This window comes from Urocitellus parryii, chromosome 12, assembly GCF_045843805.1.
Source record: "Urocitellus parryii isolate mUroPar1 chromosome 12, mUroPar1.hap1, whole genome shotgun sequence".
In the NCBI taxonomy this organism is placed as follows: Eukaryota; Metazoa; Chordata; class Mammalia; order Rodentia; family Sciuridae; genus Urocitellus; species Urocitellus parryii.
Window position 1 is genome coordinate 54,878,653 of NC_135542.1, and position 22,580 is coordinate 54,901,232.

Sequence of the window (22,580 nt, forward strand, 5' to 3'; positions counted from 1 at the left end):
AGGGAAGAAAACCGTTCCGTCTGACACCAGGAGATGACCAACAATGGAGAAAGCTTGAGTTTCTCAGTCTTGAAGGCTTCTAGGAGAGAGATTCTGCTGGGGCTTCTCCTCCAGCAAGGTGTGGGTGTGGATTATGTAACTCTAGAGTCTGTTCCATGAAAACAAATGTAGAGAAAATGGGACGTGGGTGTTGATTCTCTGGCACACTCATGCTAGATATATAAACACTGATGCCTACAGATGTCTGCGATCTGTCCAAGCTGGTAGCCAGGCAGTGGTAGAGCTGGGGCTGGATCCAATTCTCCTCTCCCCAAGGCCTGCTGTTTCTATGGCTCCGCCACCATTCCATCTCCACCATTTCTATTGCCTTTGTCTTTGTAACATCAACCAAGAATGTTAAATTCCTCATTTGTGACTTTTAGGCCACACGCTTACATGAATGTCCATTGGTCTAAATGGTCTGCGTGAAATTTTCAGCATTGGCCTTACAACTAGGGGTCCTGAGCAGCTGAGCCTCAGCTCACAAAGATAAGGTTTCTGTAATTGCTGGGGGGCTGTTCCCAGGGAATCTTATGTGTGGTTCCTGGAGGAAAAGGGGAGCTGTTTATAGCAGGAGGAAAGGATTCCAGAGTTACCATGTCGTACCTGGTCCACAGGGTCTTCTATACTCCTTGCTTTAGGTGTACATGACCAGGCTCATCCACTGAGAAAAAAGCATCATCATTACCAACGATCATTTTTTTTATTGGTGCATTCTAATTGTATGTAATTATGGGACTCATGATGACATATTCATATAAGCACATAATTTGATCAATCTCATTCCCTAGTACCTGCCCTTCCACACCCTGATCCACTTGCTCTTCTCTACTGATCTCCCCTTTATTATTATTTTAAATTAGTTTCTTATTACTTACACACACACACACACACACACACACACAGACACACGAGGCTTCACTGTGGTATATTTGCACATGCACATAGCATAACGGGAAGGTTACAATCTTGAGCACTAGCGGCTGCCCTCCCATCCTCCCTCCCTCTTGTTGCGCTTCTTCTCCAATGCATCACAACTAATTCTTTAAGCTTGTTTATTTAACATGGAGTGGAGAAAATGCCACCTTCCTCCCTTGAAAGATCTCAGTTCCGCCTCATCACTCCTTTCCAGCTAACTCCAAGTCAAGCAGGAGGTCTCAGGCCCCTGTCACAACATATCTTCTGCTCCCCCCTGAATAGCCAGGCAGTGAGAAGTGTATCTGAGGTCGACCAGCTGGCCGGTTGGGAGGCTCTAAAATTCAGTGGGAGCAAATTTCATGTACGGTGAGCTCAGCGGGTTGTTCTTTAGTTCCCTCTTGGATTTATGACTCCCACATAATCCTCTGCTTTATTAAGCTATTGGAAAAAAATAAAATCTGTCTGCCAAGATCCTAAAGCAACCTGGCAGCCTGCAATATATAAAGACAGTAATTGGAGGCAGGGGGCTGGCAGCTTGGCTGGCCTTTGAGAGACTGTTCAGTACTCTCAGGAGAAGAATGCCCCCAGGGAACAGGACCAGGAGAGGCAGCCTGGGACTGTGCCTGGCCCTGGCAGGGGAAAGGACCTCACCTCCATTTCTGTCAGGTAGAGACCTTTTCCATCCTTGGAGAGGTTGCGGAATGTCTCTAGGATAAAGAAGGAAAGGTTTTGATTGACTTAAGAGGGGGGACTCAGGGTGGGCCAGGGCCCATATGAAGGTAAAACCCAATGAGGTTCCGGGAAGGCAGCCTCTCTTCCACTGTGCCTGTGTCCTCTCTCTTCTCTTTTGGGTCAGGCTCTATGCTGCCAGGAGCTCAGGGCACCTCCTCAGGGTGGCTCTGTGTCTCTCTGGCCTCTCCCCTGCCCGGCCTCCGCGCACCCTGCCTCCTTCCCCATTCAGTTGTGTGCGGGCTTGACTTTCTTTCGGGGCATGGTTTGGGAAAGTCTTGGAGACTTCTTGGTCCATGTGAGAACTCCCTGGTGACAAGATTTAAGCTTCAGGCTTCTCTTGTTCCCTCCCAGGTTTCTATTCTCTCAGGCCTTATAAGTTGGCCCACCCAGAGCCGTAGCAGGATGGTGCCAAGACGTGGAGGTTTTTCTAGCCCCATTCTACCTCACCCCCACCAGATCCATTCTGAGCCACACTCTGGATGAGGGTCTCACCTAACATTTCATTTAAAACCAAGGTGATGCCTCTAAAAAGCCTCGCACCCTCTGGCCTGCAGGGTGGGATTTCTAAAGCTTCAGGGGAGAAACCTTGCCCCCACCTATTTGCTTATGTGTGACATTTCTCCAGCAGAGACCAACACCCCTTCATGGCATGACTGAAGCAAGGTCTTAGTTGTAAGTACGAGCTGGAGAGGGGATTTAAGTGAACTGTTTCTGAGAGAGGAGCTGATAGGGAGGAGAGCCGGGGTGGAGGAATGTTAGGGAAGGAAGGGTGTGGGAGGGAGACGGGGCCTGGCTGACCGTATTATCTGCGGCCTCATTTAGCACTGTCCTCTTGGAGCAAGGGTGCCTGAGGCAGGAAGCCATCCCACTGACTCCCAAAATCTGGGGGCAGCCATGACTTCCTGGTCCTCTCCTGTGTTTTTGGTCACTGCAAATTCTCCAGAATGTGCCCATGAGACACTTACTTGCCATGGCTTCCAGTCGCATCAGGAAGCAGACTAAACTAGGGAAAGTGACCCGGCCCATGCTGTCACTGTACCGAAGGGACATGAGGTCCAGCAGCTCGCTGCTTACGAAGATCCCTGTAAGGAAGACTGGGGTGGCAGGGCAAGCTGGTGAGCAGGGAGGGGCGGGTGGCCTTCTGCAAGACCTGAGAAGCCTATTCAGAGGGCCTGGGGGACTCATGCCACCTTCCCTACTCGGTCCACCTCACCCAGAGTCTGTCTCTCAGATACTTCTATCTTCTCTGGCTGGGTCCCAATGACAGTTCTGGAGCTTGGCCAGAGACCACTCAGGAGCCTCAAGACACTGGCTGTTCTAGAGACACATGGGCCTTTGAAATGGTCAGATAATCCCCATAGAACAAGGGAGGAGCCAGGACAGCTGGGGCCGGCTTCCAGCCCTGTTTCTGCCAGGCCTCTCTCTGCTGGTGACTTTATAAAGTAACCGTCACCCTGATCCTGCAATTGTTAGTGCATGAATGGTGCTAGTGTGGGCAGGTGGGGTCTCCCTGGAAGAGGGAGATTCAGCTCTAAGTTGATCATCCAAGAAAAAGGCTGGTCCTCACAGGGGAGACCAAACTAAGCAGGTGGCCTAGCTGGGCAGGAGGTCAGCACCCTGCCCTCTTTGGCCGTGCCGTCTTTCATGTCTAGTTATAAGCTCTAGGGAGGTACCAGCCCCCTAGGGGACATGTGCAGACTGGTCAACAGTTGGGCCTGCAAGCTTTGATAACAAGTGGAACCTTGCAAGCCTTTCATCAAGGGACCAGCCTGGTGGCCTGTAGACCCCATGCAGCTAGAGATATATTTGGTGAGTGTAGAGTTAACAAAATGGGAATGGGGATGCTTTCAGTTAGGGTAATCACTCTCCAGGCTGCCCCCTTCTCAAATCACCCATTTTCTTAGGGTTGACTCCAAGTGGCCCCAGAGGCTTTTCAGTTGAACTTGAACTCTTTCCATTTTGTGTCCCTTTTATTATACTGGCGTCATTAGTGAAGACTCCTGTGTGGTTTCATTTTTACTTGGCTCTTCAAGTGATTCTCAAGTTGTGGTCCCAGACCAGGGGCAGGAGCACCCACCCTGGGAAGTGTTAGAAATGCCCCTCTCTAGCTCCAAACTGGAACCCTGATGCAGAAACGAGAGGGAGGCTCAGCCTTCAGACCCGCAGGAGACTCTGAGGAGCTCAGCTGCAGCATCACAGCTGCTGTTGTGAAGAATTCAGCGGGGGATCAAGTGGGGAGTGGGATCCTGGTTTTTTTTACCCCTACTCCAGAGCAGGAGGCAGAGTCTCCTTCCAGAGTTAACCTGGGGACACATGATTTCATCGTTTATTAAGAAAGGTAGCCATTCCCTTACATAACCTTTGTGTGACCGTTTCCTCACAGGTACAATGGGGGTAATGAATCCTGCCCTTCCCAGTTCACAGAGAGCCAGGACAATCATATGAGATGACGTGAATAAGGACTCCTGGTGAACTCTGAAGCACTTAAGCACCCTCAGGTATTGTTATCAGTACCCCAGGACTGAAAGCTTTTACCTACTTGAAACCGACAGGTGCCATTTGATTTAATTTAGCGCTAAGCCCTTTTCGGAGAGAGAGACGAGAGATCATCTGCCTGTCCGTGGGTATTTAACCTTGATTGCCCAGACACTGCGCTGGAAGCGTTTGGAAGGAGAGCTCCATTCCTGGTACAAAATCAGTCATGTGGGGCTATTTTCTCTCAATTAGAGCTGTGTCGGGAAGAAAAGGCAGCTGGGGGATTGCTGGGCAAGGAGAGCTCAGGTGGGGATGATGTCTGAGTCCGGAGCCCAGGTCGCCCATCAAGACAGGCCAGGAAGACAGGGGACCTGTGGCTCTCTTCTCTCCCACCTGCCCAGCCTTACTGCACCAGCGTGGACACAGCAATTGGAGCGTGGGCGTCGAGTACTCTGGCCCCCAACCATCACTGCTCAAAGGGCCCCTGCGTTACCTGTATTCTCTATGGCCTTCCCCAGGTTTGAGCTCAGGAGGACTCCAGAGCTCATCCGAAAGTTCTGAAAGACATGCTGACGTGGGAAAAGAAGGAAGAAGTCTGAGTTAGAACTGGGGGTGTGACCTGAGGGCTGGGATGTGCCAAAAAATCTGTTTCCATCCCTTGAGGTTGTGGCACTACAGCGTGGGTGCAGCCAGCACAGAGACAGGCAGAGCAGTAGGCAGAGGACTGGGGCAGGCAGGAGTGGCCACACCCCATCTAGTCCACCAGCCTGGCTGCTGCTGGGACCAGTGGGTTCCCCTCTCCCAACCTGTCCTCCTCTCTTCTTCCCACCCCTTGTTGGGGCCCTGACATGTGGGGGCAGCTTGCCGCCTAGGAGGGAAGCATAGGGATCTCTAAGGAGTTTGTACAGGGTAGTGGTTAAAAGAGCACAGACTTGACAAACTGCCCAGGGTTTAAGTCCCAGCTGAACTAGTCACCACCAGATATGTAACCAATACTTAGACAAGTGATTTGATCTTTCTAGGCCTCAGTTTCCTCGTCTGTAGCATAAGATTAATTACAATACCTACCTCATAGTTTGGTTGCCAGGTATAAATGGGCAGATATTCTTCTTTGGGGGGGAGGCGGTAGATACTCTAAAATTGCTAAGGAGCATGCCTTAGGCATTAATGAGTACTCTATAGAAAATACTGAAGGCAGGTTAAAACCTCCTCTGGGTCCCAGCACAGTTGCAGGAAGTACTACCTGGAATGTGCCACTATGGCACACTCTTCTCTCATTTACCCAGGACTTTTCCACCTCTGCCTAATCCTCTCTGTAATCCTGGTTGTCATTGTTCTTCCCAGACGAGGAAACGGACGCTCAGGCAGGTAAGACCTCGCCTTGCATGAAATGTGCGGTTTGTATAGAACTGAATGCGCAACTCCCAATTTTAGTTTAAACACAGCTGCCCCACAGGTCCTTTTTCAAGGCAAAATAATCCCCCACATGTGTGAGGGCATCTGTGGGAAATGAGGATTGTGCAAGGCAGCCTGAGAGCTTTTTCTTGGCCTTATTTGGCTTGGCCTGTATAAGACAGTCTCAAGTTCTCAACTGGGTATTCTCTTGCTCCTTCACTAATCGACTATTTTGGTCACTAATTCAGCATTTTTGAACACCACTGTTCAAAAATACACTGTAGAAAGAGGACAATAAGGACCCCCTCCCTGGAGAACCCTGTAGTGTAAAGGGGAGGGGTGGCCATGGCAACCACTGTGGTCCCTGTGAGAAACCAGATGACCCCAAGTGAGGGGTTGGGCGGTGCATCCTGGCCAGCCACTTGGGAGAACCGTATTCAGACTTTAAACATGTTGCTGAGACATTTAGTAACCTGGCTACACATTTAATATATTGGTGGTTTTCATTTTCTCCAAGCAGATCACTTATTAGTGTGGGTATACATACACATAGGAAAACTTTTTGAAAAATACTCACTAGGTTTTACTAGTTTCTCTTTGGTTGGCAAGATCAGGTTTTCTTTTTAAAATTTATTTCTGTTCATCTGCATTTTCTAGTATGAACAAGTGTTACTTTTATCATGAGGAAAGATTCTTTTAAAGTACAAAATCATAATACAGCAGCGTGGCTTGCTCGGACAGATGTTGGGCTCACATGTTAGGGGCCAGAGCCGGGAGCTAACTGGCTCCGGGGCTGGCGAGGAAGGCTCAGTGTGGAAGATGTGTCCGAGGCTGGACTCTTGAGTGGGGTTGGCAATGGCCATGCCCAGCATGCATGTAAGAGGGGAGGACCTCAAAGGTATAAGGCCATGGCATTTATTGGGACTAAGTCTTATAGTTGGGGCCTAAAGAAGATTGGGATGGGTCAAATGGGCTTCTCTTGGGCCTCAAAGTTGGGGTGCAAAATGAAAGGGTCTTGTGTACCACTCTGATGAGTTTAGACTTTGTCCTGAGGGCACTGGGGAGGCCACCTGAGGCTATGGACAAACCACATCTGTGTTTTTGGCAGATCCTCTGGCAGAGGCTTCAGAGGAGAACGAGATGGACTCCCTTAGGGGATGCCATAATTAATCTGGGGAGAAATGAGGAGGACATGCCGGTTGGTGACTCCTGCTGTGGTCCCTTGGTGACCTCTTTCCCCTCCAACCTCCTAGAGCATTTCTCATCCTGCCACTCCATCAGGCAGTGCCTTGGCCTTCGGTGTAGGAACATCTCCCGGAACAAAATGTGAGCTCTCTTTGGTGGCTGGGGTCAGGTTTCCTCTCCTTTCACGCCCCTCGACCCTGGGACAGGGTTGGGCACCCAGTAAATATTTGCTAAACTTGATGAAATAAGAGTGGTAATTTCAGAGAACAAGCCATACCTGGCAGTGGACAAGGCGCCTCCACAGCCTCCCAAACTCCTCTTGGTCAAGACGCCCGTTCACTTTCAGCTGGACGAGAAGTTAAGAATTAACTAGTCCAGGTGCTGGGAATGGGGGAGGGGGTGCTGGTCCTGCCAATGAAGCCAGAGTCGCCCCACCCATCACCTAGGAACTCAGTGGCTCTGGTGTCACCTAGTGTGGCTCCATTCCAGCTGGGTCCCTTTGTGTCTGAAGGTAACCTGGCTTGGGCTTGTTTTACAAAGGAAAATGGACTATTGGAAAGAGAAGGGAGCCCTATGGGAGAGAGGCCGGTGTCACTTGTACCCAGGGGAAGAGCGTGAGTCCAGACATGGCCTTCACCAGTTGAGGGGTGGGTTTCCTGGCAGGGGAGGGTGGGGAGGAGCATGAAGGGGTCCTGCAGCAGTGCTAGGTGAGTGTGCCAGCCCTGTGCACTTGTGTGTGGAGAGAACACTTTCCCTGTACTGACACAAGCCCTGGCCACTCCATGTAAGGGGCTCATTGATGACCAATGAAGGGAAAGAACTGACCCATGGGAACTGGAAGGGAGCCACGGGGGAGGAAGAGGACAGCTAGAAAAGACCTGTCTGCTTTGCTGGGGTCCTTCCATCGTGGCCTCATCCGTTGGGGTATCTGCCCTGGCCTGGGGCTGCAAGGGCATTGGATTCCTCTGTCCCTGAATGATGGTGACCACAGCCAGCAGAGACAGGTCTGATTTATGATTTCATCAAGAAGCCCTCTTGTTCTACAGTGTCCGGCTCCGCATTCCCAATCGAGCCTTGTTAACAGTGTGGGCGCCGGGCAATCTGTCTCTCTCGGGAGACAGCGCAGGGCTGAGAGGAGCTGCCAGTCAGCAGCCAGGACGGCACAGGTGCGCAGCCTCTCCAGCCTGCAGGGAAAGGAGGTGGGAGGACAGAAACTGCTGGGTGGAGTGTCGAAGTCAGGATGAGAGCCAGGACTGGGGTGTGACCCTGGGTCCTGCCACTTGTAGCCATGGAACTAGGTGAGCCATCAAACTTCCTCCACCTAATGTCCACATCGGCAAGCAACAGGTGCAGCTGCTGTGTAGACCAAGGAGGTTTCTACACATTTTGGTGGCTATCTTTATTGAATTGGAGGCTTGTTGAGTAAAGGAACATTCTTGAGCGGTAAGGGAAGCGGGGAAAGGAAAGTAGCTCCCATCAGTGTTCTAAGGAGGGGGGAAGCAGGATGAAGTTAGAACATAGAGTTTGAAGGCTAAACTCCTCCTTCATATCCAGGCACAAGTCTGGCTAGCTCTGTGATCTGGGGAAATTACTTGACTCCCTTGAACCCCTATTTCTTCTGTTGCACAAGGGGCTAATACCTCTTGTATCCCAGGGGTTGTTACAAGAATTATAAGGAAAATATATATATATATATATATACATATATATTCACCCATAAGAAGTCTCAGCACACAGTAGGTGTTTGATCAACAGTAACTTTTCCATTGTTACGTGGTTGATCAGAAGAGTCAGTGGGCTGGTGGAAAATCCACAGGACCCAGGCCCTGTGCTGAGCCCTAAGAGACCCCCAGGGAAACCCACAGAAGATGGACTCCTAGGTCTTGGAGATGGGATGACTTGCAAAGGATACATCCATCAGAGCCACAATGCTGCGACACTCGTCCAGGGAGAAGGTGTCCCCTAGAGATCCAGAAGAGAGAAAACAGAAAAGACAGATGTGGCAGCAGGAGGTGTGTCGGGCTGAGGCTGGGACCAGCAGGCTCCAGGGCTGACCATACCTGTCAGAAGCTCCTGGTTGAGAAGGTTCTGAAGCTGAGTGGCATCTATGTCCAGTCCCTGATTCAAACAAAGGAAGGACACGGGCATCAGCCCATTGCCAGGACTTGAGGGGAGCACCAGCCCTACCCTGTAAAAGCTCTCCAGTTTCTAAACCTTTTCTTCCCACGACATGCCTGCCTCGCCTTTGTCCTGAAGCCTGTTGCTCTGGGGTTTTTAACTGGGCCATGCTCTGGGCCATGGCCATAACCCTCCCTGAGCAACGTCTGGTCCCCACCGGGCTCCCTTGCATCCCTCCCTCCTTGTTACTGGGCTGAAGGCTGCGCTGGCCTTCTCCCCAGCATGCCTGGCACTGGGGAACTTCTGGGGATGGGGATTGTTGGGGGAATCAAGGCAGGCTTTAAGTGCATTCTCCACCTGCTTCAAAAAAAGGACTACAAGGAAATGAGACAACTGTGTGTGCACACATGCACGTGTGTGATGGTAGGAGTTAAAAATACCAGGAATCTAGGCTCAGAGAAGGTGCTACAGTCAAGCACATTACTTAGCATTAGTCTTCCCAGGCCCTGCAGCCAGAGGGAGAGGTGGTTTCCCCTTGGATTAAAAGAGGAAGCAATGGAGGCCAAGGGGGAGAGGAACGTGCTTGGGCCTGAACTCGGAAGGCTTAATGACCTTAGGTTTCTCAGGGGGAAGTGTGCAGTGTGATGGGCCAGTTTACAGAGATGAGGAAGTGTACTGCTTTGGGGACACTTTTACTGGAGAGCTGGGACAGGAGTTTGGTTTTTCAACAGGTGACTTGGCAGAGGGACAGGGGTTCAGGAGGAAGAGGGTGGCTTCTGGGGCTCTTCTGAGAACCAGCACCTCATAGAAAAACAGACACGCTGTCCCTTCCATTTCCCAGGGGTGGCCTCACCAACCAGCACTAAAAGCAAAAGCAACCCCACAGCCCGTGTTTCCATGGACCTTCAGCTAGAAGCACGAGCCTTCGGATGCCCCCTGAGAACACATCCTGCCAGGTTCTCCATCTAGCACCTCCCAGTGTGGGTAGCACAGGAAAGTTCCTACCATAGAACCTGATGCCTCCCTTTAGCCAGTGACACGGTAATGAGGAACTTGATTCACACAGGACCACCCACCAGACTACAAGCAACATGGGCCACGGGCCACGTCTCTTCCTTCTCCATATTCCTCACCTGGCACAGACTCTGACCCGAACATCACACTCCATAACCAAACAAAAGAGTTTGTGGAGACAGTAGGGAGGGAGATGATGGCTGCTGAAACAAATTCCCAAAGAAGCCCATGTTTGCCACCACCACCACCACAGGATTTACCCACGGGCTGACATTTTGGTGTTCCCAAAGTTCAGTGTGGGACTTAAAATGCCCCAGGTGCTTGGGAAATACTTGCTAATTGACTAAAGGATAGATGGTGGATGGATCTAGCCCAACCCAGAGTCAGAGGACACCCTCCCTTCCCCACAGGCAGGCTCTGGTGATGTTATAACCACCACTACCAGGGCTAATGAAAGCAACCAGTGGTAGGGATGGTAACAAGTCACTGTATTAGTTTAAAGCCAGTGAAACCAATATAAGAGATAAGGAGAGAGGACACAGTGGAGGAATGTTTTGCTTTAAAATTTCTTTGGAGGACAGAGCATCTGAAGGTAGTTCGGAGGTATTTTGCAGTTAGGCCCTGCTCATGGATGCCCAGCTGAGGGTCACCTTAGCACAATGCAGTGTCTGTGTCTTATTCTAATTTCCACCAAGGCCCAATATGAGATGGTAATCATTCTCCATGGGGAGGAATTTGGATGTTGTTTGGAATCTGTACCATCTTATCATATGACAAAACCTATTTTTATTTTAGAGGTCCAGGTGCATAGACTATGCGTTAGAATTTTCCACCCTCCCAAGGAAGTTAGGTCTCAGGCATTCTAATCAGGCCCTGCCGACCACCGCACACAGCTAAACTTGGCTCGGCATCTGCTCTAGGGAAGCTAATCTGTCTTTATTCAATTTGACAGAAATGATTGAGCACCTACTCTGGGCCAAGGACAGTGATCAACATTGGGGACAAGGAATGCATATGATGTTATCCCTGCCTTCAGGAACTCACATTCTGGGGACCACAATCATCTTGGCTGGACTTGTCATGCATCAAGTGAAGGCCTATGGAATCAAGTTGGGGGTGGCCCTGAATCCTGGGTTAATTCTGATTTCAGGGAGACCGACAGTCAGCTGCTATTTGGAACATGTACCCCTCATTCAGCCATGTTCTTGATTTCTCATTTTCTCCCTCTGGGCCCAGCCTGCCTCCAGGATGCCACCAGCCCATTAGTCTTCTGAATGTAGAGGAGGGCTCAGCAACCTTCCTGTCCTTGGTCTCTGCCTGGCCCAAGCCGGTGTGGTATGCATAATCATTTGAATCACTTTCTGCTTCCCACACAAACACAATTATTAATGGTATACAGCCCATCATGCGGAGCCCTTGGCAGCTCTTTTTTCCTGATAAGTCAAGGAGTTCTTTATAACAGTTTATTAAACTATTAGGAAAATCCTGTGTGCACATAGGTGACTTGGCAGGAAGAGTGCTGTTGGTGCTTTCTGAAGCTGGCCAGCTCCTGGGAGGAACCATGCCAGATCAGGGGAGGTGGAGGCCGAATCAGAGAAGGGACGATTTCAGAGTGTGCTGCCAATGGCTTGTTTAAAGATGCAAGAAGCGACATATCCCATACGCATGCCCTGTAATTATTCCCTTCTTTTCTAAGCTCCACATTGTATCCCAATGTCACCCACCCAGATGGTGCCACCAATTCTCTCCAGAGCTTGGCGGCCAGATCAGTTCTGGAGATGGTCCAGAGTCAAAGAGGCTGATGAAATGATGCATCAAGTCACTTTTCCTCTCTGCCTCCCAGGAAGGGCCTGGAGAGGCCTCCCTCCCTTGAGTCCCTCCATCACCTGCCTTCACAGGTCCCCTGTACTGTACCTGCCGAGCATATCTGTAGAAAATGCTTTGTTGGGAGCCATTTTCTGGAAGACTTCCCTGGATCAAAGGGAAAATAGCCAGCATTAAACTTCTGGGGAGGAGGCCGCCAGTCTGGTACAGTGAGGGAACAACTCCCACCAAGATCTGAGATTGAGGCTTTGTCTGGCAGTTGGGGAAAAAACCTTTAGGGGAATTGGAAAACCAAAGCTTGTGGAAGGAAGAGGTTGGATCCAAACTGGCCTTGGAGGCCACCCTCACTCCCACCTCTTTGAGCCACCTTTGGCCCATTATGGTACCTTTCTTTTACCAGTTAGTGGTGGGGCAAGGAGAGAGGCAGAAGCCCTAGGGACAGGGTGTGGCCAAGGAAGCTTGCCAGCCAGACCTTCCTACACACCTACCTTCAATTCTCTGAGGTCGAAATTGTTGCTCGAGTTCCTAAAAAAACAGAAGAACAGTGTGACAAGGATGACCAGGACTGACACTTCTATAAGGAAGAGTGGAAAGACCTCAGTATCACGGGATGTGAAGTGGGCGGTCGTGGAGGTCAGCAGACAGAGGAGCACCACGGTTATGTGCCCAGCCTGTCGGATGAACACAGTCTGATCTTCTCACCATCTGATCTCTCACAGCCAGGTGAGGGTGTACGGCAAGCCCCATTGCCAGGGTGGGGAAGGGCTTTGTTTTGAGTTCCATCTTGAATTGGTAGTAATGGGCCTTGGGCCAGGGGGATGAAGTACCCAGTGGGGTGAGTCCTTGTTGACACAAATGACTGGATATTCAAGACCTTCCAAGACCAGAAATGTGTCACTCGGGCCCACCTTTCACAGTCCCGCTGTCTACCCCCCATTTGGATACATTTGAGACAAGTTGACACACATGCCACCAACCACCTTCCCGTACCCTTGACCGGCCTCATTCATTATTCAGCAAACCTGTGCCTTTGCCTAGTCTTTTTTCTTTGGCTCGTGTGGCCTTCCCCTTTCTGCCATTAAATTCTATTTTTTTTTTTTCTATTTTCCCCTAGGACCCACTCAAGTGCTGCCATTTTCTCAAAGAAGCCTCTTCCCATCCCTCTGGCCAGCAGTGAGCCCTTCACGCTGTCCTCTCACGCAGCTTTACTTCCAGTGACGGCCCCATCGCTTGGGGTCTAGTTATTGATTCCCAGTCTCTCTTGTCCCCCTTTATGGTGATCTCCTCGAGAGCAGGGCCAGTATTGTGTCTCCACTGACCGTCCATGTTGTATTCAAGGCACAGAGCACTGCACACAGTGATGTGATGCATTTTTACAAAAATAAGTAGAATAAAACACTCAGAATCCCAAAGGCTCCGTACCTGTCACTGTCTGGCATTTTCAGGAAGATTCGGAGCAAGTATTCAGTCTTCTCTCTGGGTGCCAAGGGAACCACCACATAGTGCCCAGGGAGCAGATGGAAGGACTTTGTGAAGTTGGAGTTGACTTCATACTCTGTGCCTTGGATATCGTGTCTGAATGGGGAGAAAAATGTGGGCGGCAACCTCTCCTGGAATTGCTGGAACTGGAAGAAAGGTGAGTGTTGTGAAAAAGCATGGTCCCCAGCCACCAGGAGAGAGGCTCACCTTCCAGATCCTGCTCTGTTCACCAGAGCAGCAATTACAGGGCCTGGACAGGGAGACAGTGAACTCTCAAAAAACCCACTAGAGTTATAGTGATGTTTTTTATCTAGACTCCACACACTACAATTAATGACACATAAAACTATCTCTTTAAGCCTACCAGCATCCTGGGTCTCTGGTTTCGTTTTGTTTTTTTTCTCCCCCTACTTACACACAGAGAAGGCTGGTGACATCGTGCCAATGCTGAATTTCCTTGGGGGCCTTATATCCCACTTTCTCCTAAACCTTTAGCAAATGCTCTGGCTGTCACTGCATGACAGAGTGGCATTCTTCTCCCTTCCTCTGTTCCCTCTCTCCAGAAGAGCCCAGAGATTCCTTCTCATTGGAAAATAATAGGCCCTGATCATTTTCCTTTTATTTCAATATTTTCTGAGAGATAAAACAATAAATATAATGCAGTTCCTATTACCAGATGTCACATACATATTACATAATAAAAACCCCTTACTAAACAAATTTTCCCCACTACAGTGGAGCATGGGGATTCCATTTAGAATGGTTATGCAGCATGAAATGATTATTTATGAGTTCTGCTGTGGGGGAGAAATGGGGGAAGGGGAGAATTTCTCTACAGGAAGCAGGAACAGAGTTGGGCTGCAGAGTGAGACAGGAGGTAGGTCACTGCCCCAGGTGTACAGCAGAGGGCTGGGTGGAAGCAGCCCCCATGGGTTTGGGAGCCTGACTTTCTTGGGCAGAAGCCATGATAACTGTCTTCTTCAGAGCTATGTCCTGTGGCTCTGAGCAGGAGTGTGTATGCAGAGGTGCGTGGGCAGCCTGGCTGCTATAGTCTAGGAGGCAAGGATGGCCTTGGTGTCCTGCCCTCCTCCCTCCATTAGACCTCACAGCTCTGCCAGATTTCCTATTCTTTGGAAAACACTTGTTCAGGGCAGCCCGCAAGTGGGGTGTGGGCAGTGATGAGAGGTCTTGGTCCAGCGCTCCGAGGAGCACACCTCAAATTAATACAGGGCTGGCTGGGCACAGAGCTGACTGTCACTCTAGGGAAGGGGCTTGTGCCTTTTCCTGGATCCAGTCCCTACCCTGTTCTCCAGCTCTGGGAACTAGAGTGCCATCCCATTCCTAGCCCTTGAGGGTTTCCTCAAGGCCCTTTCACTGTCCCACATCCATGGCTGGTGGGGCCAGGGGCCAGATCCTAACTTTCTGCTCTGTGGCTCGGCCACCACTGTGGGGCAGGTCTCCTGCCAGGACTTCTGAGTCTCCCCTGCTCTCAGTCTCCCTGTCCTGGCCTCTGTCTACCTATTGAGACTCCCCTGGAAGGCCTGGAGGGGCTGCAGTCACCCTCTGTTGGCTGTGGCCCACCTGCTTCCCTTCCACCTCCTGTGCCTTCCTCTGGCAGCCGAGGGCACTGCAGAGCTCACAGCCATGGAGGGACTCACAGCCGTTGGAGGGACTACGTGCCTGGAGGACGGGTTTCTGGATTTCATCCATCCTTCTCTATTATCCTCTAGAGTTTGAAGTCACCTGTCATCAGTACTGAGCCAGGTCATCTGTTTAGAAGGGGCAGCGTTTTGCTTGTCAGAGGAACCAGAGGGTATGCCTGAAGCTGCGTGTGGACTGCACACTTGGGTCTGTGATGGATTTGGGGCTGATTGATTTGGGAGTCTGAAGGTTCTTCTCGGGTCCCCTCAACCATACAGACGAACCAGCTGCACCCGCCTTCTGCATTAGGGGCCCAAAACCGAGGATGGCTTCGTGGTTGCAGCCCCTCTTGAATGTTAAACAAGAGAACCCTCTAGGGGTCCAGATTTCAGACCAGGACAACTAAATATTTTCCTGCTTTGTTGACCTGTTTGGAGAGGTCAACCAAAATTTGCAGCCAGAGGACATGTGAAGGACACGGTGTTGGAAGAGGTTACACTTTACCAAGGGGCAGCACCAAGAAGCCTGCCCAGTGAGGACGGTGGTGATCAATACCTGGGAGTCCACCTGTGGGGAAGAGGAAGAAAGATGTTCAGGAGGCCTGCTAGAGTTGGGAAATGTCCCCTAAGGCCCATGTGTTAAGGGTCCCAGCTTGTCTACCCTTTTCCACTGTCTTCTCCTCTGCCTGCTGCTCATCCACCACTGCTCCCTGCTCCTGCAGCAGTTGGGGAGCACAGGGCTGCACCAGGGGGTACAATTTTAGTTGTGCCAGACATTGTTCCCACTGAGTCCCAAGTGCGCCAGAGAGCCCAGCAGCTGGCACACATAGAGCCTCTTTTCTCAGCTGCACAGCAAAAGAGAACTCAAATCTCTTTTGAGCTGTCAAGGTCTAGACTCCTCTTTGGTTTTTTAACTCCATCAGGATCCTTATCCACTGAGATATCCAGAGAGCCTGGGGAGATCTTGGGCAGCTGAGAAATAATGCATCTCTGGTAGAAAAGAGAGAAGTGGGCTCTGGTAGTATTTTTAAAAATGAGAATGATTACAGCCCTGCTAGGGCTTCTGAAATGAAAAGACTCTGGGCAAAACAGTTAACACCAGGGTGTTGTATTGCCCAGCTCCGGGGCCCCAGGCTTGCAGACAATGACACAAGTAACCACCCCAGGAGCTGTGCACTGGGGCAGACCTGAGACCGTCTTTGGGGCTTCTGTCTTCCATTCGAAATGGAAGAGGTGGCCGAGGTGCTTTTAGTAGACTCATCTGGTGTTTGAGTCCTGGCTGGGCAGACCAGGTACCTCAACACAGCTCCTGGATTTATAACTGCTGTTTTGTTTTGTTTTCCTTTAACTCTTTACAAAAGTTTGACCAATGATTCTCAAACATAATGTGTGTAATCAGCCCCTCGGGAGCTTGTTAAAACACAGATTTTCAGACTCTGTTCTTGCACAATCTGATTAGGAGGTCTGTGGCAGGCCCAGGAATCTGCCTAATTACAACAGCTGAACTTAGATCAGACCACCTTTTAAGGTACAGGCATTAAGTTCTGCATCATACCAGGAAAAGCTGACAAGTGACCCAGGCAGGAGGTATGTCCCATTACAAACAATGTCAAGTCTAATTTCTCTCTAGTTTTAAGGTTGTTTTTTTTTCATTTTGTTTCATTTTAAATTTCAAGTTGGACAGGTCAGTGCTCCAGACCCTTGGGCTTTATCTTCAAAGCTGTGGTGTACTTCAATCTCCCAGCCTGACCAGCCGCTCTCCCCAGTCCAAGGTATACAGAAATGTCCCAAAGGGCAAGCCCTGAGACAGGCTGCCTTACCTTGAACACCTGGAAGCGTATCGGAAGGTTCTCATCTTCTGCCTCCAAGCTTTGTGGCCTGACAGTGAAGGACACCACAACGTTGTGGCCCCTCGTGAGCTCTGGCACATCGAAGAAGTACTGAGTTTCCCTCCTGGGTGCTCCTGGGTGAGAAAGAACCATTACTGGTGCTCAGCTCCACAGCTGGGACCCTCAATGAGGGTTATGTCCAGTTCAGAGAGTCCTGTGGGGTTGGCTTATAAACTCTGCATTTGGAGACCTAAGACCTGGGTCTCTACCCAGTTGTGGTACAAGTTTCTTTATTTCCTAAATTCCAGTCTCCTGTTTTAAAAACAGGGAGGGAGTAAAGTCCCCACTTGCTAATGTTTTTTAAATGTAAAGTCAAGGGCTGTGTTTATAATAATAAGTGAAATTCCAGAGTCCTTCTGCATGACCTTATGCTCAGATGTAACCATGGAGCCTTGAAATGGTGTCAATGGTTCAAGCATCAAAGGAAATGAGAAAATAGGCAGAGAGGGCTATCCACACTGCTCTTCTACCCAAGCATGCTTGCGGAAGCTAGAGCGAGAAGAAAATCTCATGTGGAAACATTTCTTCAATGCATGAAATAATAAAGGTAAGTCAGGATCAAGGTGAATAGACACATATCAGAAGATTTAGGTCACAACCGGGAAGCTCTGAGAGTGGGGGAGGGACCTAAAGACCATCGCAGTCATGGGCTTTCTATGGGGATTGAGCAAGACAATGCATTAAAATGCACAGAGCAGCATACAGCAGGTGCTGCATCAATGGCTCCCTTTTCTCCCTCCCTGTAAGGTATTCCTAAAAATGGCCCCAATGCATAATTTTGTTTGTTTCATTGATATGCATCATATCCAGGGAAGAGGGCTTTGGCTGTATAGGCAGGCACAGCTCAGGAAGATGAATCAGAACATTTGCTGCCCAAGAATGACTGGGCAGTTCTTTGAGTCTGTCCATGGCCTCCTGGTGAGGAGGCTATCTGAGTAGCAGAGTGATCACTAGCACCAGGAGGTTGAAAAGAGGGACACCCTGGGGCCTGGGGTCATTCAAACAGCACATTCTCAGCAGGCAGCCGCTCAGGAGAAGAAATGCATATGTACACATACGCACTTTCACACACAAATATATTGTACACAACCTCTTTTATCAAGGAAATATTAGCACACTCTGATTCAACTCCACAGGAAGCAATTTCACTTATCAATGTCACAGGGAGCGGGAGGTACAATAAGGGAAGGTGACTTAGAAGTAAGGACAAAGTCAACAAGTTTTATCCCAGGGGGACCTGTCAATGGCTCAGAAGTGCCACCACAGCTGTCTTACAACCAACCTGGGGTAGGGACACTCTTCCTTGAGTCTGGGTGGTGCTTTGTAGGTTCAAGGAGCAGACAGGCTTACTCATTCCACCATTTACAGTTGGGGAGGCTGAGGACAAAGACGTAAGCTATGTTCTCAGAGTCACAAAGTTAGTGTGCAGCAAAGACAATAGTTTAAGCAAGGTCTCAACTTTGGTCTGGGCTTCTTTTCACAGCCTTACCCACCGTCCTGGATATGTTCTAAAGAGCAGGGATTCTGTTGCACTCCCTAGAGGTAGATGGAGGTGAGAAGAAGGAACTTGGTGGAACACAAAGGGCCAAGGGAGGCATGGTAGAGATTCTCCCGCCACCTCCCACCGGCTGCCATGTTCCTTGAAGAAGCAGTAGCTTCTTTAGGCTGACAAATTCCTCTCCTTTCAGCATCAGGCTAATGGTCTATTTAGAACTAAAGGTCAGAGATGGTCAAAACCAGGGCAGCAGTAGGGCTGAAGAATGATCTGCTGGTCTGGCAGAATGATTCCCAACATCCTACCCACCTGTGGGGTTTCCAAGAAGCACTTGGTTCTTAAACATGATTAGGTGCCATCTCTCATGGGGTGTGATCCCATGGTCCAGGGTGATGGGGAATTGGTTACAGATGAACAGGCAGGAGAAGTTCTCTTGGAAATCTTGACATGACATCCTGTGGAAATCAGATCCATGTCACTACAGGACGGCCAGTGTGTCCCCAGGTGGGGGTTCCCATCGCTTCATTGTACCTTTTCAGCATCAGCTCAAGTATCCATTGACTTACCACAGACCCACACAAAGACCTGGGTCGGATTCTTGCAGATTTAGCACCATGCTGCTTTTTTAGGATCTCTCCCTCCAGTGTTTGGGAGGGCGATAACAGAGTCATATTTTGAGTTTTTTTCGTGTCACCTGGGAGGGGCTGTATCATTAATTATTCCCTGAGTCACTGATCCAACCGTGAGCCCTCCATGACCAGTGGGACACGCCAGCCTCTCTGCTGTGGGCCCCACCTACTGCCAGGAAGTTGGCTTTTCCCTGGGGCCCTTTGCCAAATCCATTGTTGAGGTTTTTATGAAAACAAAATTGAGTCCACACCCCAAATCCCACCTCCTACTGTGAAAAAGTGGAAATATTGGGGGATATTTATACTTCTAATTTACATTTGTTCCTCTGATTCTTAATAACCCAGGCTCCTTTTCACACCTGCTAAATTTCATCTAAATATGTCACTAACTAAACTCGACAACCCCTCCAAGAAAGGTCCACTTCCTCCTCTAAGAGGTGTGCACATGGTGGGACCTGCCTTTTTAAAGCATCTGGCTGTCTAGTCTGCCTGACTTCTGGGTGACGACAGTGACATCCCTCCCAGAATTCCAGAGTCCGGTTAAGAAATGAACTTCCCGCTCCTCTTTTGGAGATTCATTTCAGAGGGAGATTGTGGAATTGCATGCAGGGTCACAACAAGATGACATGGAAGATATGGGCATGACAACCAGGTTGCCTGGCTTCCAAGAAGCTGTTCCTTTCAAACCCTGGATGCCCTCATTCCCTTTACCATCAAAATATCTGGGAAAGCCCAGTACCTCATAACCAAGGTGGCTTTCCCACTAAGACAGGGAACGCAATGATGTCCCACCCAAAGTCTTTTTGTCTTTGTAGAAAAAATAGGCTCCCTCTAAACAGGTCTCTGCAATTCTCATTTCCAACCTCATGAAAGTTTAGGGAAAGGGGTAGGGACCGAGGGTTTGGACGACGGTTAAAGGTTCAAAACAGCATTCTTAAAGAGGCTAATACCAAAACTCTCCATCTTCCTTGTTCTCATACAGTTGGCTTTTCCGTTGGTCACGGGTCTCCTGCCATTCCCAGGACCTGTGCGTGGAGAGACACGAGTGAGATCTCGTAGAACATTCTCTATCAACCATATGTTGCCCTAGCAGGGTCACTTGTCACAGGCCATTTTTACTTCCTAGGGAAAGGACTCAGTCATTCTCTCATGCTGATGGCTTCCAAACACCTGTCCCCAGCCTGTTCCTCTATGCTGAGCTCTGGACGGATCTGTATTCCACCACCCATTTCCACTAGAGTCTCTCAGTGACCTCAAATCATCTGCCCGTACTCACCCTTTACCTCCTCTATTGCCTGAGAAAAATGAAGAGTCTCTCCTCTCTCCCTCTCTGCCTCTCTCCCTTTGTACCCTCAGCTCTAAACAGTCACCAAAGATTATTCATTCATCGATTCTGCCTCCTAGACACCTCTCGCAGCCACTCACTCACTTCTACCCCTACTTTTGTTGTCCTTCTTCATATCACCCTCACCCCCCTTGAACATTGAACTGGTCTCCCTCTACTGGGTCCTTCCCACGTTCCTACCTACTCTCCACATTGTCATTCAAATCGTGGTTCTCAAATATGAACTTGATTATGTCATTTCCCTCCTGAACACATGCCAGGGGTTCCCTATTACTCTCCAGGCAAAGTTCAACCTCCTTAAAGAAAACTCTGGCCTCTGCCCACATCTCAAAACTTACCTGGGAAATTCTGTTCTTCCCCACCCCACCTTGTGCTTGAATTCATTCTGTGCCCCAGCAGTCACGAATGTCTTTATTTTTTTAAAAGACACTCCAACCCCACAGGCTGGCTTTCACCTTGATGTTCCCCCATCTGGAGTGCTTTTCCTCCACTCTGTTCTGTAACCTGTTAACTCTCACTGATCTCTCCTTCTAAAGGGCACCTCTTCCAGAAAGCCTCCCATGGCCCCGATGACCCACCTGCTGCACACCCAGAGTAGGTGCCCTCCTTTGAGCACCAGCATCCCTCACCACTCCTATTTTAGTCTCAGCACCATGTATTGCTATTGTTGCCCTCCCTTGCTAGATTCCAAGTGCTAGGAGCCTTGTGTACCATAATACCACCACAGGGGTCTGACACATGCCTTGTCACATACTCAGGACACAAGAAGATTTGCTTGCTTCCTTGCTTAGATAACTAATTACCACTGTCCACATCACTGGGAGGATGAAGCTCATCCAGAGTCTAGGGAGGAGGAGACCCTCCTTCAGTCTGCTGTTCAAAGCAGAGGCAAGCTCATAGGCAATGGGCCCCAGAGGCACAAAATCTAATGAGATCTTTCCTGTAGAGGAGCTCACATTGACAGCCTGGGTCACCTCTGTGCTGGGACAGCAAGGCAGGGACCACCACTCGGGCTTCTGGCTGCAGGCTGAGGCAGTCAGATGTGTTATTGTAAAATGGCAATTTTATAATTAAGTGATAATTACATTTTCTGCAGTGTGTAAGGGAAAATAAATGTAGTGTAAATCAATACTCTATCGACTCATGTAAGTTTGCCTTTAAGTGTGTGCGACTGAAATTTCAATTATGGCTGAGATTAGACCATCCAGCTCCCTCCATCCATCTCCATTCCTAAAAAGTAGGAAGAAATCGACCACCTGCATGGAGACAGTGATTATGCAGACCCCACTGCTTCCTTCCAGCCTGGGTTTTGCTGGGAGGTGGCAACCCTCAGCATTCACAAGGGACATGATCCTACAGAGCTGGTGCTGCTAGATCCCCTCTCTGCAGGCACGGCTCCCCTTCATGCCTGAGCCTGTAAGGAATAAATCCAAGCTTCTAAGCTGGCATCGGGCCATCCAGCCCCAGCCCCACTCTCTGCACTTCTTCTGACTCAGGCCAGCTGTTGGCCTTGAGCAGATTACACATATTCCTGGACAGGGATGCTGGGATGCTGGTCCTCTTACCCAGTGTCCCTTCTGAAGTGTAGCATATTCCCTCCCTGCAGAGGCAACTCATGTTCAATCCAGTCCATGACATTCTTCCCAACATGTCCATCCAGGGGACATTGTCTTTCCCTGATCTCTGGTGTCCCTTACAGTCATTCGAGGCTTAGCACGGGGACACTGTTGAAATAGCAACTCCTGGGAGAATACTGCCTGCTCTCCAGCCTACAGAATCTGTCCTTGCCACCGGCCTTTGCTCTACTCCTACCTCTAATAGCCAACCCCAAACTAGGGATTCTGGCTAAATCGAATCACCTACTGTGCCATATTTGACAGCTCGGGGTAATGACAAGAAGAACTTGAAAAGGGAGAGGATTCTAGAATTGATGTTGAAAGGGAAAAGGAGACCCCAGAGGAGAAAGAAAGAATAAAGGCAAGAGAAAAAGGAGGAAGGGAACGGGGTGAGGAAGACATTGCCAGGTTGGACTGGTTCATGGTTTTGCAAGTTTATTTCCCTTCTGTGGCTGGTTTTGGTGGCTCTGTTTTCCAGGGGGCGTCTACAAATTCATTTTGCTGTTCCCTCCTTTCTGTCCTCTCTCCCTTGCTTTTCTACTTGTCCCCTACCCCCATTAAACCTTCATCTCAACATTTGCTGAGTTCCCACATGTGCCAGGTACACACCAGCCACTGGGTCTCTCAGAGAATCAGAGCAGTGGTGCCACAGCCTGGCAGGGCTGCAGGCTGGGTCTGGGCAGGCGGCAGTGGGGTCTGGAGCCAGCTGACTGCGCCCACCTTTTAGAACCCACTGTGCTCACAGCGCTGCTTCCCACTGCTCACTGGGTCGGTCTCCTGTCTGAAG

At 49.8% G+C, this 22,580-nt stretch overlaps 1 protein-coding gene across 1 annotated transcript in view; it reads right to left on the reverse strand.

Moving 5' to 3' along the window:
• Window positions 1-676: 676 nt before the first annotated feature.
• The window catches only part of Capn13 (calpain 13), a 56,492-nt gene continuing 34,588 nt past the window's right edge, over window positions 677-22,580 (reverse strand). Inside the window, exons 8-21 of the mRNA XM_026414005.2 lie at window positions 19,783-19,857; window positions 18,513-18,658; window positions 16,640-16,782; window positions 15,376-15,387; window positions 13,123-13,325; window positions 12,189-12,225; window positions 11,791-11,847; window positions 8,796-8,862; window positions 8,657-8,706; window positions 7,022-7,090; window positions 4,658-4,733; window positions 2,655-2,783; window positions 1,609-1,664; window positions 677-703 (exon numbers count right to left, since the gene is read on the reverse strand). Coding sequence (XP_026269790.2) covers window positions 677-703; window positions 1,609-1,664; window positions 2,655-2,783; window positions 4,658-4,733; window positions 7,022-7,090; window positions 8,657-8,706; window positions 8,796-8,862; window positions 11,791-11,847; window positions 12,189-12,225; window positions 13,123-13,325; window positions 15,376-15,387; window positions 16,640-16,782; window positions 18,513-18,658; window positions 19,783-19,857 — 1,147 coding nt within the window. The remainder of the gene's footprint in view (window positions 704-1,608; window positions 1,665-2,654; window positions 2,784-4,657; window positions 4,734-7,021; window positions 7,091-8,656; window positions 8,707-8,795; window positions 8,863-11,790; window positions 11,848-12,188; window positions 12,226-13,122; window positions 13,326-15,375; window positions 15,388-16,639; window positions 16,783-18,512; window positions 18,659-19,782; window positions 19,858-22,580) is intronic.